Raw genomic sequence first — 15045 nt, forward strand, 5'->3', positions numbered from 1 at the left:
TCCTCTAGGCACACTTCACCGACAATAAAGGCAGCCTTATCTGGGATTTGTGCTGTGTCCTCTTGCACGTATGCCTAATATTTGTTGTTATCTCCCCCGGTCAAAATAATACACATCACGTTTTACCCTCCCACTTTCCCCGACACATAACAACAGAACAAGGTCACAATAGTGGGGTGGGGCATTCAATGACTCCATGTGCTTTTGACCACTCTTAATGACTAATCTTCAATAGTCGAATGACAAGCTATACATGCTGAACAATGATACTTACTGTAAATAATAAGCATACTAGTTAAATGAGTGCAATAAATAAGTTCATTAATATAAGTATCAAATTAAATTCTGTATTAATTGCATACATATGGACTACAGTAATTTGTTGAAATCGCCCCAGTGAAATTGGATGTAAAAGGTATTTAAGCACAATTACTCATTTGTGGTTTCATACGGGAAACGCAGAACCTAGTTTAAGTCGGTAACTTGGTGTACGGCTCCTGCAAATTTTCCTCATTATAAGACGCTGGGCTATTTTTGGGTTAATGGTCAGGTGGACAGTCTGCTTTCAGGACTATACATGCAATGATAGACAGGGAGAAACAGGTGCAAGGGGGGACCAATGCCACCATGCAAATTCCGCATAGACAGCGTCGGCTCTGATTGGACCCGCCCAGTGTTCAGAGGCCAGCGATTGGCCACAGCAGAACGGACACATTGGAGAGAAGAGAGCGCGTCAGTCCACGCGGGGCAGGCGTTTGCGTGACGTCTTCCGAGTTTGCTATAAAGCAAAAGGGGCACGGCTACTTTATCAATGAAATAGTAAAGAGTGTGTGACTCTGGAGGGAAAAGCAAGGGGAACAGAAGAAAAAACTTGAAATACATTTGACCAAACGTTTTATATATTTGTTTTTTTCGTAACGCGGGTGTGTTTACCCTATTGACGTTTTACTATCTTACTTGTGAAGGAAATCAACAGCTCGAGAAAATGAAATATATCATAGGCATTGGCGGGTAAGTAACCCACTTCATTTAATTAAGAAGCATATATTCGTCACTGTGCTATTTGCTGTGTGTTCTTATCTAGCATATTTTAAAATGACATTTGATAATTAGATTTTTTGATTTAAAAATATATATATTCCTGGCTACCAGTTAATACATTTCAACTTGGCTCTCATCTACGTTAACTACATGCCTCATCAGTAGGGTAACTTAACGTTACTTTAAGTTTGGCAATGCATCTAATGTAATTGCCATAACGTGGCAATTTTACATCCCAAATTAACTTAATTTTACATGTTTGATTCATTTTATGACGTCTTCGCCGGCCAATTGGTTACATTTTTAAATACAAAGAGGCTCATAGGCTAGTTTGTTTTCACTAGTTTTGAGCGGGAGATTTAAACAACTGCGCGGTCTCGCGGAAGCGAAAATGGAGGGACATTCAGATTCAGCATACACAAACTGCAGAGTATTCAAATATAACCGACACATTTACTTTGGTTTCTATATATCTATATATATATGTATCGCAAAACGTACTGTCATAACATTTGTGGGCATGTTTAATGAAATTGGCTGGCCAAACTGACCGCCTTAATGTTAATTGAGCTTCCTTTGAAACAAAAAGTGAGATTTTGGAATTATTAAAATTAAGAAATATTACAGTAGATCAACTGTAACGTACGCTGAAACTGTTATTTGTAAATATCGGTGGTTGTTTAACCAGTTTACCAATCGGATTATTCTCAAAGTTTTGCAAACATGTAACGTTAACATTATTACAAAAAAAAAATGACTAATGCAATATTGACAAACTCTTTAAATACGTTAGCTAGATGTGGGAATAAGGTAAATTACTCAACTAATTATCTAGCGAACAATCTCGATTGACGAAAAATATTTCTCAAACTTACATGGCCTAAGCCCCTAAACGTTCTATATGTGATAGCGCCAAAACCAAATTGTTGTGTTGTTGTGGCAGCCATTTTAGTTACTAACCACCCACCGAACATTAACGTCTGGACACCAGATGGCTCTCTGGAAGACCTAACCAGTTTAGAGAGCCGCTACTTGTAATTGAATTGTGTAATGTACTAATTCAAATTTGCTATTTTAAATTCCTATTTAGCGTGACCAATGGTGGGAAAACCACTTTGACGAATAGACTTATCAAAGCATTGCCTAACTGTTGCGTGGTACACCAAGATGACTTTTTCAAGGTAAGTTTTGTCCCAACTGAACTGATTTACTGTTGCATTAAGTTGAATGTTTTGCACTTTGTTTTGGCTCTACTGCATGCGCACTATGCATCTAACCTTAGTCTGCATTGCTGATGTTGCTATTGTCATTCGGAATGTCTTGTTGCGAGCACGCAATTGAATCCAGTTGAAGCTTTAATAATTATTTTTAAAATAATTAATAAAAAACAAAAAAATGTCGTCTGGCCATCTTGTGGCAATCTTTTTACTATTAGTTGCTGACTCGTATTGACGGCTTTACTAATTAATTTGGAAAATAAAAGGTTATTCTGGTTAATGCTAGGTTTCTTTATAAAGGTCATTGCAAATGCATCGACTTGGCGTGTGTTTGGCTGATGGCACTGTAGGGTGCTGGGGGATTGAATGCTTATGGACATGACCGGGATGTCTAATCTGCATCAAATTATGTAAACAAACAACCAACTTTACTTTGCCACAAACCATGCCCAAGTACATGTATAACTTTAAATATGCAATACCAAATGTAATGGCTTTTTACACTTTTTTTTTTTTAATCAAGTGATTGGCTCCTCAGGCCCCAAAAGAGCCTCTTCTATTGGTACCGCAGCATCCTAAAAGTGCTTCTGGCTTGCCTTTACGTGCTTGCTTTTCCATGTTCAGGGTGTGGTCAGGTCTCTTGGGCTGCTGATCGCCCTGGGGATGCAGCATTGTTTTATTGCTCACTGTTATTTCAGCCACAAGATCAGATAGAAGTTGGTGAGGACGGCTTTAGACAGTGGGATGGTAAGAATGTGTTTCACTGTAGGAAACCAGTCATACATTTTAAAGTAATGAACTTTAAAAAAAATGTTCTGTCGTCATATGACATTACTTGCACTTAAAATGAAATCTCCCCCTAATTTTATGTGCAAAAGTTTGTTGCTTTATCAAGATGGTCTGTGCTGATATTTCTTCAGTGGCCTGCGTTCCTGTGCATTAACGAGTACTGTTCCTGTTTCCGTCTCTCTCTCTCTCCTCTCTCCTCTGATGCAGTGATCACTTCTTTGGACATGGAGGCCATGGTCAGCACGATCAAGGGCTGGGCTGAGAACCCGGTGAAGTTCGCCCGTTCTCACGGCGTCACGGTTTCGCCCGCGGCCAAGGTGTCCGATCCCGAGCAGGACATCCACATCCTGATCGTGGAGGGCTTCCTGCTCTACAACTACAAGTGAGCCGTCTTCCTCCACCGTTTTTGTGCAACTAGGGCAAAAAATCGACGGGGCTCTGTGAAATCGGGGCGGGTGGCCCAGGTGTCTTCCAGATTAGGCGTCGTAATTAAATGTGAAATGAGAAGCTTGGCAGTTTTGCGGGGCCGGCTCAAAAGAGATATGGGCTCTCGCTGATTAATACCCGCAGACCTTTTCGTGTTGAACACTTCGTATCGGTGGTTATCGTTATCCTTGAACAAGCCTTCTGATTAAGTTCCATGCAACCCAGTCCCAGGAATACACGCACTTTATTGCAGTCACATGTGTTAAGTGCACAAACCGAAGGCCCCTGCTTAGACTGAAGCAGGAGATAAGGCTGCTGGCATTTTTACAAAGCACTAGGGACTGTTTTTTAAATCGCCATGGGACCTTGTGTGCCAAAAGCATTCTGAGCTGTTGGAAGTTCAGAACTGAATTGTGAGCCTTTTCCTTCCGTTTAACTTGATGTGTTTTTAATGGGAATCATCTCCCTGTAAAGCTATGTGCCCCTTTTTAAAATGGACCCCTCTCCCATTCCCCCCCCCATTCAGACCCTTACTTGATGTGTACGACAAGTGCTACTACATCGCCATTCCATATGAAGAGTGCAAGATGAGGAGAAGGTGGGTTGATGTACAAGTTGTTTTTACAGTAATGACGGTATAAAGTTCCGTGCACCATTGTCACTCAACGCAATTCTCTTTTCAGTACGAGGAAGTACACCGTTCCTGACCCCCCCGGTCTGTTTGACGGGCACGTGTGGCCCATGTACTTGAAACACAGGCAGGAAATGGAGAAAACCGGCTTGGCTATTGGTGAGTGAAAATCGAGTGAAACTTGCGGTTGTGGGGCACTCGTCTTTGTCTTAATTGCTGGGTTAAAAAAAAATATATATATTTATTTTTCCAGGAAAAGTATCATTTCATGCTGAGATGATACACAGGGGCTTTCACTGCTGTTAAACCAACATTGAACTTATTTTAAACTCCAAGGGCAATATAAAGGCTAACTGTTTCAACCTTGCATGGTACCTTTCAGAGAGCTTGGATGGTTTGAAATCGAAAGATGACCTCTACAACCAGGTTTACGAAGATATCCAGAATACTTTGTTGAATCGTTTATAGGTAAGGAAGGATCCGGCTTTCAATGGTTGTTTAATATTTATGGAACTGTGCCATAACATTCAGTACCTAACTTTTGTTTTGTTTTTTTGTTTACAGCAGGGCCTCTGCGTCTCTGAAGACCTGTGTATAGCATTGTAAATAGTGTTTCGTTTTTTGTTCATGGGATGAAACTCATTTTTCTTTTTTAAGTATTTTTTAACTATGTGGTAATGTTTTGTAAATAGTTTGAAGGGACATTAACTTATCACAGTGGATGGCATTATTTTGCTTTTGATTTGTTCAGATTCATTTTTGAAGATCTAACTTGAGTGGAATTTGTCCACTTGTAGTTTTCCATATGATGTGCCATGGTAATGCAAGACCCCATTTTGTTTTCACAAAATTGTGGCTCCATTTTGTCAACTCTGTTCAAATGTATGCCTTCCCAAATTGGGCTTGACTCCATTTAATGAAATTTTGAATACAATTTGTCTCGTCTTTCTTTCATATTCTGTTTTATTTCATGTTGTGATGTACCTATGAGGTATTCAAAATCCACATCTCAAATGCCAACATTACCCAGTACAACCCAGTACAAAATGTAAATAAACACAATCTCCATATTGGAATTTTAAATTGGCTTAATTAATCTGAGACTAAAAAGGGTTTCATTTATTTGAATGCTTAAACTCAGAAGTCTTTTGGCATTTTAAATTGCAGGAACCGTTTAGTAAGGCTTCAAATGCATACCAAATAAGACCTGCTTGTGGCATGTGTAAAGTGAATCCAAGAACTTCTCAGGGGAACATGTTGTGTAACTTGGTATTTGGAGTTCCCTTGGGTATTAGGATGCCTGCTCTCTACGTATAGTACAAATCCATATCCAGATTCTAAAAAAATTACTTTGCAAGTTTCTTGCATTTGTGTAAGCTGTTCAATTTTAAGGGGGCATAGTCGGACAAAGATTTAAGATTTGTACCAAGTTAATTTCTTTGACAAAAATAAGGTGTGTGTGTGTGTGGCCATGTTGCCTGAATGTGAACTGCTTGGAGCATATACTTATATCAGCTGCAGAAGTGGGTCTGTTGACTTTGGCAGGGGTGGGCTCCACGAAGTGGGTCAGACTAAACGGCCCAGGTCTGGCCAGCCGTGAGCCCTTACCACACGCAGGAATTTCCACAAGATTTTTCCAGCTTTAAAAATAGGGCCGGTTAATACCCCATTTCCAACAGGATGCCTAAATGGCATGGTGTGTCTTGTGTGTGTAAATTGCAGCTGTCATCACAAGGGCAATGAGTCTAAGGTTTGTTTCTCTTCAAATGTCCCGATTCCTCGAAACGTAACTGCCGTTGTCATAATCTGCTCGTCATTACTATACTATACTATTGAAGAGGGGGGGCTTGGGTAAACCACCAAGTGAAATTAAGAGTGCTGTTTTTGTAACTGGTTAATGAGAAATAGAAAATCTTGAGAATGTAATTATGTGTTTTCAAGAGAAGCAGGAGCAACTTTACTAGCTTTTTTATTTTTAACTTGTGCTATTTTAGCATACTGTTACTAGTGCACTGTTCTAGAAATGGGGCGACTGACTGGATTCCTCAGTTAAACACAGCCCCTCTGCTTGACATGAGGGCACAGTCTTTAACTGACCTTGTCAATCAAATGAGAAATTATTGAATGATTGAAAGAATGTGAACCACTGATACTGATCTAGGTGACATTTTGAAATGGGTCAAAACTAGCCAAGTCAACGACCCAGATACAATTTTGGGTTCTTATTTTTAAAACTAGTAATGTAATTCTTCATCTCATTAATGGTCATATTGAAAAGTGTTCATAAAAGAGAGGCATTAATAAGAGGCGATTTCCCACCACAAGATGTTGGATTTCCCCGTTTTCTATTTACCCATGCAGGAAAGATGGATGCAAAGTTAAAGGTAAACTATCTTGTTTCCTTGGACACAGAATGCCCCAGTAATCATATTTTAATTATGCCTTACAGAAACACTCAAATGATCTCCTGATTCCTGTTCTATGTATTATTTTAAGGACTTCTCTATGTTTGCATAAAATACTTTAATTTCTTATTCTTTAAAATAATGATTAATTTGACCATTTCTAGCGCTAGTAGCAGCAGCAGCACTGATAAAAGTTTCCCCACACTGATGGAGCCATACAGTTTCCCCCACACTGATAGAGTAAGCATATGAGGATTCCTCATTCATGTGTGCGTGCCTGGTACAGGATACAGGTTTATATTCCCCGGAGCAGTCGGAATGCCACAGAAGTAATGACTGGGCAACAGCTCTGCTGCTGCGTCTTAGTAGGTGAAACTTGAGTCCTGGTTGGCAGGCAACTGGAATAACCCTGTCTCTTCCTGGCTGGAACGGCTCGCACCTGAGCAGTGTTGAACGTCACAGCGACTGTCAAACATACTGGATACATTTTTTTTTGCCTTTAAGGAGGAGAAACGCCTTCTGCAGCTGTCTATATCAGGGGTGCAGGACAATCTGTTTCGAGATTTTACTCTAATTTATGTTCCTTATCAAATTTGTCCAAGAATGTATTTGATATTTTATTTTTTTATGTAATGAGCTACAGATGCGGACCTTACTGTATGTAGTTTATCTTTGATTATGATGTTTTATCGTGATCTGATTTAAGAGTCGACCAGCGCTGGTGTGCACCAGTACTGGTTCACTTATAAACCGTTTTTCACTCAGATTAGATTAGATTTGATTCAATGTTATTGTCATCGCCTTCTAAGGCAATGAAATGCATCCTTTGCATTTGACCCATCCTAGTTACTTAGGAGCAGTGGCCAGCCATATTATGGTGCCCAGAGACCAACTCTAGTTCTGAGGCCAGTGCCTTGGTCAAGGGCAATGGCAGGAGTACACCGAGGGGTAATTTAGACTCTCCAATTAAACTAACCTACATGTCTGGAGGGAGTACCTGGACACGGGGAGAACATGCAAACTCCACACAGCAACATTTATTTCATGTTGCAGTGCACATATGAGGTATTCAACGGCCACATCCCTAACACAAACACACACTACCCAGTACAAAATGCAAATAAAAAATGCCACACTTTTCATATTGGTATTTTAATTGAATCTATCTTAATTTAACTGTACATGAGCCTAGATTTAGATTTAAAAGCTGAAATTAATTTTGAGCCCAGACCTTTCTTGCTGTGAGGCCACAGTACGCTGCCGCCCATAATGAGGGCTCGTCCGGGATTTGAACCCGGGACCTCTCGCACCCTAAGCGAGAATCATACCCCTAGACCAACGAGCCACACTGCTGCAGATCCTTCCCACATCCTACTACCCCTTCCCTTCTATTTTTTACAGTTTGATTCAAATGTTTTTGTTCTAAATCTACTGTTACTACTGTTTCCCACCTCAGTTTATTGCTGGCTGCACCTCATTGCCACCAGCTGTGATTTGAAATAATAAAAAGTCACATGACAGCAATCTGTTTCCTGAACAATGCTTTGACCTTAGCACGAGTGAAACCAGGAAGCCGCAAGTTCAGCCCATATCATCACGCAGTTATCACATGTTACCGCAGTAACCTTGTGTCACCTGGTGAGTAGGGACTGCGGACGTGACTGTTTCTTGGGCTAGCCCATCTGGTGACGGTGCCGTTGTACTGACTGTTCTCTCCCCAAAAGGGAGTCCTGTTTGCTGGGCAGTCACCTCCAACACGCTCCACAAAGCATGTGATATGAAGGACATCAGAACAGTCAGGTGCGGAGCAACAAACTTCTGCCAAGCACAGTTCTTTTTTCAAGCCATTTGTTTCCAGAAGTTCAGACTTTCTGATGCACAACATACTATTCTACTGTGACCATGCACTGTTTATATAGTATGTAATGTTTCTACATGAATGTTTGATCAAATACAAATATTTTATGTGTCTTGCTACTGCTTTCCTCAGGCCCATAATTTCAACATGAAAATATGAGAATGAAATATTCTTGAAAATTCACATTATCATCTTTACTGTACTGGCAGCACAATACTGTGCAAGTTATTCGGGACAGCATTAGAGTGAATACTCTTGAATACTAGCCTAGATTTGCACAGTAAAGTTTTGTCTAGACTAGACTACATCTTAAAGGGCTTTGACCTTACATGAGTACTGAACATGTGAAAGGACAATTTGCGCATACCACTATCTTAGCCAACTAATGTGCAAGCAAGCTTAAAAATGTGTGATTAATTGTTAGCGCACTCATGCATACATCCTAATGTAATAATGTAGCACACCTCGATGTCCATAATGGCTACTCTTGTAAAGCCAATCCTTCTCTGGCACATTGCTGGAAGGCCTGGAGTGCCAGTGGACATAGTGTGGCTGGGGTGGAGGGTCGGACCATGTTTATATTTAGCGGAAATTCTTGCAGTGTCAGGGGAGTAAATATAGGCTTTATAAAGTCGGGCTGAGTGAGTGGCAGGCTGCCCATGCCCTCCTGAGTGCCCAGTAGCTGCCTGACGTCCAGTCACGATGTGTGCCACGTCTGCGGGCGAAGCAGGGGAGAGGAGAGAGCCTCAATGTCAGATTCTCTGGCATTCTCTCCATAGCGACTCTACGGAGTGGCAACCACGCAAAGTGTAAACCGTCTTTCTTGCCTAATTTGGATGAAAGGATGGCTAGAAGTAGCAGATCAGGTATCGTCTACCTTAGGCTTGGAATATATGTCCTCTTTGCCATCTGCTAAAAAACCTTGGGGGCCAGACTGGGCTCTTCTCTGTCTGGCTTCAACAATTCTTTCAGAATCTCCTCATTCGCATTTCAGATTCCTCGTAAGTGAACAACAGCTTCATCCGTTAAGAGGAGGAATCCACAATGAAGAGTCCTTTCTTTTAATTATAAGCATCTAAGCAATGAAAAAATTGTTTCAAATTTGTCTGTGGTTCCACAGCCAACTCCATACCAACAGAAATCCTAATCAAACTGAAGAATATAGTTCTCTCTCTGTGCATGTTGGGTACTGAAGGCAGACCCAGTGGCCCACTACTGTCAAAGAGACCACTGGTCTTTTCTCACAAAGTTTTGGTCTCGCCAAATTTTCATCTTCTCTGCTGGGACTTGCCATCAAACAAATGTATGAAACTTTGCAGTTTTTTTCCCCCATTGCATTAAATGTCATTTTAGTTCATATATATTATGTTATACTATATTATATATTAGCATGCATATGGAAAGTAGCTAAATATCATGTTTCATTGCTTAACACGACTAATGCAGTTTAATCTGAATGTTAATGAGTGTAAAACCATCTGCTAAATATCTAAGTACATGTATGGACGTTTATCTTGTTTTTAATTGATGTTAGCGGTTAATTTGATATCCTTTGACTGGTCGATGGTTCTCACAGAGGCATCAGACATTCTCAGAGGTAATTAAGATACGGCATTGTGTGTCCTTGCACTCTGAGATCATTACGTGAGCTGGGGAAGAACGCTTTTTAGACACAGTGGCGCAACGGAGTTTGCATTCATTCTCTCAGAAAAAAAGGTTTGAAAAACTACAAAACTATGAGTCTGTCAAATGCAGCTAAATTCAGCAATTCTTGAACCGGGATCCTTGGGTTCATTGTGGCCCCCTTCACCATCTTCCTTGCCATCTGTGGGGACATCGAGCACTTATGGCCTCTTCCTGCAACCACTCCATATGTTTTAAATGTATTCGGATGACAAAGGGGGTTTGCCTACTTGTTAGCTAATTTTTATACTCTAGTGAAACAGGAAGTGATGGAAAGATACAATATAGTTCCTTTTGACTGAGATTAATTAAATGATGTATAATGTTATTGCCAATTAAGCTTTGCTAACAATATTTTTAATGAACAATAATTGTTAGGGGTGCCAATAATTTTAATATCTATGTTTTTCAGAAAAAAATGTGATTACTTAATAAAAAAATATTGAAACATGAAAGTAAATTTATTAAAATAAAAGTATATAGTTTTTCTATATGCTTGAACATAACATGCAGTGTTGCTTATTGTATGCAGCCTTTGTTCTTCATTTTTATTAAGGGTGCCAATCATTCTTGACCTGACTGGATGCTAGATATTTGCTGTCCATGTTTTACTTATTATTACTTTTTGAACGAGATGCTGCTGTTAAAATGTTAAAATAACCGTAACCTAACATGACCTGGCTTAGCACTATCTTGTGACCACAAGGTGAAGTGCAACATCCCAAACCGTTTGAGACTATTCTGAGAGCTCTTCGCTGTAACAGGATCTGACGAATGGGGTGAAAGTTGCCTAGCAGGGACCCAGAGCATCATCAGGACAGGGCTTCATAGCCTTTCAAGTGGGGACCTTATCAGTTTCCACGCCTTAAGCAACGTTGCAGAGGAAAAGGCCACAGCCCCCCAAATGCCAAGCAGGTGCCTCATTTCTCATAATATGACCTACAGAATCTGACCCCCTGACAAAGAAAGTGTGTCATGTAAAAAAAAAAAAGTCTTGTCCTATAAAAAATGTATATATATAGTGTGCATATTCTCTCCTAATGGCTAAGTATTTTCAGGCATATTGAGATTTTAGAAGAATAAATTCCAGGAAATTCCAGAAATCAGTATCCTTCCTATTTTTCTTCGCCTTTATCATTTATTAATTATCCACCTAGTTCATTAATTAAGGGTTATTTGACTGCTCACTGGGGTGTTTTTATTTTTATGTCATACAAAGTGTCTTTCTGAAAGTATTCTGTAAGAAGTACTAATAAAATTGAATTGAATAATTATGGAATTGAGAAAAAATATGATGTGCTAATCAGAAGAACTAACTCATGAATCACAAGTCGAGGAGCATAAAGAACAGGGGGGAAGGCTGCCAGTACACAACCATGATTCTGCGCTTGTCTCGTCCGCAAAGGTCTGGACACGGCACCGTGCTGCTTTTGTTTTCATGATTATATGATTTTTCCGATTTCCAATTAAACTGGAATAGGCTATTATCAAATTATGCCTACTAATTTACTGACTGCATAACCTAATGAATGCCACCAGTGTTACATTTCACTTTCATTACAAGTGGATGTGAGGCAACTTGCAGCCGTTTTACCATACATGCTTTTCCGCAAAAAAGAGAATAGGGTCCTTCATTTCAAGAATGATAATGGCGATGATCGTTTAGAAACGGAGATTATTTAGGATACCTATGTTCACTGGCTGGTGTTTATAACATCAGGTTAAATCGGTCACGCATTCCGTTTCAAGGGCAAGCAAGACGTTAATTTGCAGTTGAGCTTCGGCACGAGGGAACAAGCCACGTGCGTTTCCCAGAACCGAAAAAAATATTTATTTTATAAAATTATTGTCTAAATAAAATTTTGTTTCGAAAACAAAATACAGTCGGTCGAGATGTGGATCTATCTCGTTTGAAGAAGAAAAAACGGAATAACCATGCCAGGCTTTGGAAATTCTGCCGACGGTTAAATATTAATGCTAAATATTCTAGTTTTATAATGAAATAATGAGAATTAAGGGTCACACTGTTTGTTATAGAAACCATTTGGTGTCTGTTACTTAACTGTACCTTCAAAACGAAAAATATGTATTTAAAAAGCATAGAATCCAAGTTGGTTTGAAGACAAAAAGTTTTATTCCTCTTGATTGTACGTCCACTTGTGTAAATCCATGGTTTGCCCCTCGCTCAAACTTTCACTTGCACGATAAACATGTGCAGTAAACAGTGTGTTTTGAAAACTCTTAAAGTCCGTTTTTTGGGATTGTAGCTACGTGATTCACGTCTCATCTGTCTTCTTTCTTAGTACTTTCCCCAAAGAAGACCAGATGTAACGAAGACCTTCAGAAGACCATTGGAAAAACGTGAAAAATGTAATACCTCTGGTTTGGACTGTAGTAAGGCTGTTTCGATGTTGCCCTTTATGTGGATTCAGGTGTAACGTAAAAAGGGACGTGTTTATTATTCCATGGTGGGGTTTCTTCTAGTGAACCAGTAAAGAGATCCTTCGCTTTATCACACAAGAAGCAAAGATCTGAACGGCGTTGGATACCTAGATTTGTGAAATGAAATGTATATTTTAATGCAGCACAGAAATACGTATTTACCATGTTTACCACAGCACACAGAACTATTTGAATTTCGTCCCTTTTATTTAACAACATGATTTCGTGAAGCAATCAAGAGGGATTACCCTGAAATAAAATTATTTGATTAAATTTTATTTACTAATCATGACCAAGATATGTGTCATAATTAATACACGTTCACCATTTGTGGAAACACTTTTGGCATGGTGTTTTGTTTACTCTTTCAAATGTTTCTTGTTCACCATAAAATAAACTCTCAATGCAGCATTTATACTTACAGTGGGCTATACTTTGCATTTATCGTTCTGCGCGATGTCGAACGTCTTGTGCCGAAAGCGCGAATGACACTTGTTGGTTTTATACGCCTCGCCGTAAGGGGCGGTCCAGTAGCAATACAGTCACGAGTTTCCCCTTGGATAAATATAGCAAACGGCCAGCAGTTTGTGGCCTTATTTGGCGATGCCACTTGGCCGTAACACTTGGCAAAAACCTGGACGGACAGGAACCTGTGTGATCCATGTGGATTGCAACCGGTGAAATTTCTGCAGACGAGGTTCCCTTTTAAATTAGGTAAGTGATACAGTGAAAGTTCCACGAAACACCTATGGTCAGTCTAGTCCCGCGTTACTGATCTAACCAGAGAAGATAATAATAATAATAATAATAATAATAATAATAATAATAATAATAATAATAATAATAATAATACCTAGTACTAGGCATTTATTAATTAAAAATCACTCCAATAGCACACCAATATACATGACATTGATATATAGCCTGCTACCATATATCATGATAGTATTTATTTACTTTTCATGAAACAAAAAAAAAAACATTCAAGAGGAATTAAACATTGTCAGAGTGTGTCAGAGCTGCTCTCCAGTTATACACTCTGTGGCCACTTTATTACGTGCACCTACTGTATCTAGTACCGGCTTGGACCCCCTTTGCCACGAGAACAGTTTGAATTCTTCAGCATGGATTCAAAAAGATGCTGGAAACCTCCCTTAGCTGTAGAACATCCACTTCAAAGTTCGACACATTATGCATTCAGTGATGCCCTTATGTACACCACTGTTGTTATTTGATCATACATAGCCTTTATTGTTAGCATGAACAAGTCTGCCCATTCTCTTATTTTTATTATATATTTTTTTTTGTTCACAGAATTTCCACTCACAGAATGTTTTTTATCCCCCCATTCTCGGTAAACTCTAGAGACTGTATAGTGCCTGAAAATCCCACAAGGGAAGTTCTTTCTGAGACACTGGACCGGCCACATCTGGCACCAACAAACGTACCACCGTCAAAGTAACTTAGATCACACAATTAAACCTCCTGACTATGTCTGCATACTTTATATACTGCGCTGCCGCCACACAGTTCACTGAGTGTTTGACGGAGCGGGCTATTAGATTTTTAGTGTTAGTGAGCCGGTGTACCTAATAAAGTGCCCCCTATGTGTATACCGATGCAATGTGTATACCCTATGTGTATACCATGTATTAGCAATTAATATACATTAATTGCTAATACACGTATGAAACCTGACCTGTAAGCAAGTAAGACACTTTTCTGAATAGCGATGAAATCCTATGTTAAAAAAGATTGATAGATTAACACTGCCACCTTGTGGACAGTCTGTAGTACTTTCATATTTGACAACTGAGGTTGAGTCACCCAGAAGCTATACTTTCAATGCCTCATACTTCCAGTTTCAATCATTACATTCCCTGATATAACCGTATTTCATTATGGCTACAAGAGCCAAATAGTGCTCACTGTCTGGTTTTCCAGTATTTGCTGTTAAAGTAAACAAACACTAATATATTTTAAAACGCTGGGCCAATTTCTTTTGAATGTTGACATCTCACCTGGCACACATTATTTGTCAGATTCATTCCACTGAAAACATTCTGAGGTCAATTGGTTCATTTTTTCCCACTGGAACAAATCCCGGCGTGTTTTTAACTCAAGTAGTTCATTAATGCGACATAAATGGAATAAAGTAATTAGGCCTACTTGCCGATATCCACTGCAACTCTCATTTTTATTAGTTAAAAATCCCTGCCAGGAAAATTTTTCTTCAAATGTTTCAGCGTTCAGACAATTTTCTCTAATATCCAAATTACGCAATGACCTAGACAGGACATCGAAACTATTAAAGAAACAGGGACTTTCTGAGTAATGGCCAAAATAAAAGTTACTTCGATATATAAAAACGTAGCTGTGTCAAGAGGAGACCTGGGGAATGTCTGAGAAAAATAGGATGTAGGAGTACTGAAGGATGGAATCTAAAATCAGAGATGTATTGTTGAATTGACCCGCGTTCTTGCGGTGTTGTGGCTTAACCTAATGCCAGAGGAATTCTTCTCTTTTCACGGGAAAACAAAATCATCGGATCCA

At 39.4% G+C, this 15045-nt stretch overlaps 1 protein-coding gene, 1 long non-coding RNA gene and 1 other non-coding gene across 4 annotated transcripts; 1 reads left to right on the forward strand and 2 right to left on the reverse strand.

Moving 5' to 3' along the window:
- Nucleotides 1–795: 795 nt before the first annotated feature.
- Nucleotides 796–5038, forward strand: mibp (muscle-specific beta 1 integrin binding protein). 2 transcript variants are annotated; one of them, XM_061240151.1, is made up of 8 exons: nucleotides 796–1011; nucleotides 2132–2222; nucleotides 2957–3005; nucleotides 3255–3429; nucleotides 4000–4071; nucleotides 4157–4263; nucleotides 4487–4572; nucleotides 4669–5038. In XM_061240151.1, exons 1-7 carry the CDS (start codon nucleotides 986–988, stop codon nucleotides 4570–4572), a joined length of 606 nt encoding a protein of 201 aa, XP_061096135.1. In that variant the 5' UTR covers nucleotides 796–985; the 3' UTR covers nucleotides 4669–5038. The 2 variants fall into 2 exon arrangements, with proteins under 2 accessions (XP_061096135.1, XP_061096136.1); XM_061240152.1 differs by lacking the exon at nucleotides 2957–3005.
- A 2744-nt stretch (nucleotides 5039–7782) lies between these two features.
- trnap-agg (transfer RNA proline (anticodon AGG)) lies at nucleotides 7783–7854 on the reverse strand. The gene has a single exon. It is a non-coding gene; the product is annotated as a tRNA-Pro (tRNA).
- Nucleotides 7855–12165: 4311 nt separating this feature from the next.
- On the reverse strand, nucleotides 12166–13002 carry LOC133125865 (uncharacterized). Its single transcript, XR_009708474.1, has 2 exons — nucleotides 12915–13002; nucleotides 12166–12599 (listed from the first exon to the last, which is right to left on the reverse strand). It is a non-coding gene; the product is annotated as an uncharacterized LOC133125865 (long non-coding RNA).
- Nucleotides 13003–15045: the final 2043 nt, after the last annotated feature.

Source organism: Conger conger, chromosome 4, assembly GCF_963514075.1.
Source record: "Conger conger chromosome 4, fConCon1.1, whole genome shotgun sequence".
Taxonomy (NCBI): domain Eukaryota; kingdom Metazoa; phylum Chordata; class Actinopteri; order Anguilliformes; family Congridae; genus Conger; species Conger conger.

Excerpts from the sequence above, each read along its gene's own strand:
- mibp (XM_061240151.1), top strand. The coding sequence starts at position 986 with ATGAAATATATCATAGGCATTGGCGG. Across the intron at positions 3,006-3,254 it reads CGGCTTTAGACAGTGGGATG|TGATCACTTCTTTGGACATG; the intron begins GTAAGAATGTGT and ends CCTCTGATGCAG. Across the intron at positions 3,430-3,999 it reads TTCCTGCTCTACAACTACAA|ACCCTTACTTGATGTGTACG; the intron begins GTGAGCCGTCTT and ends CCCCCCATTCAG.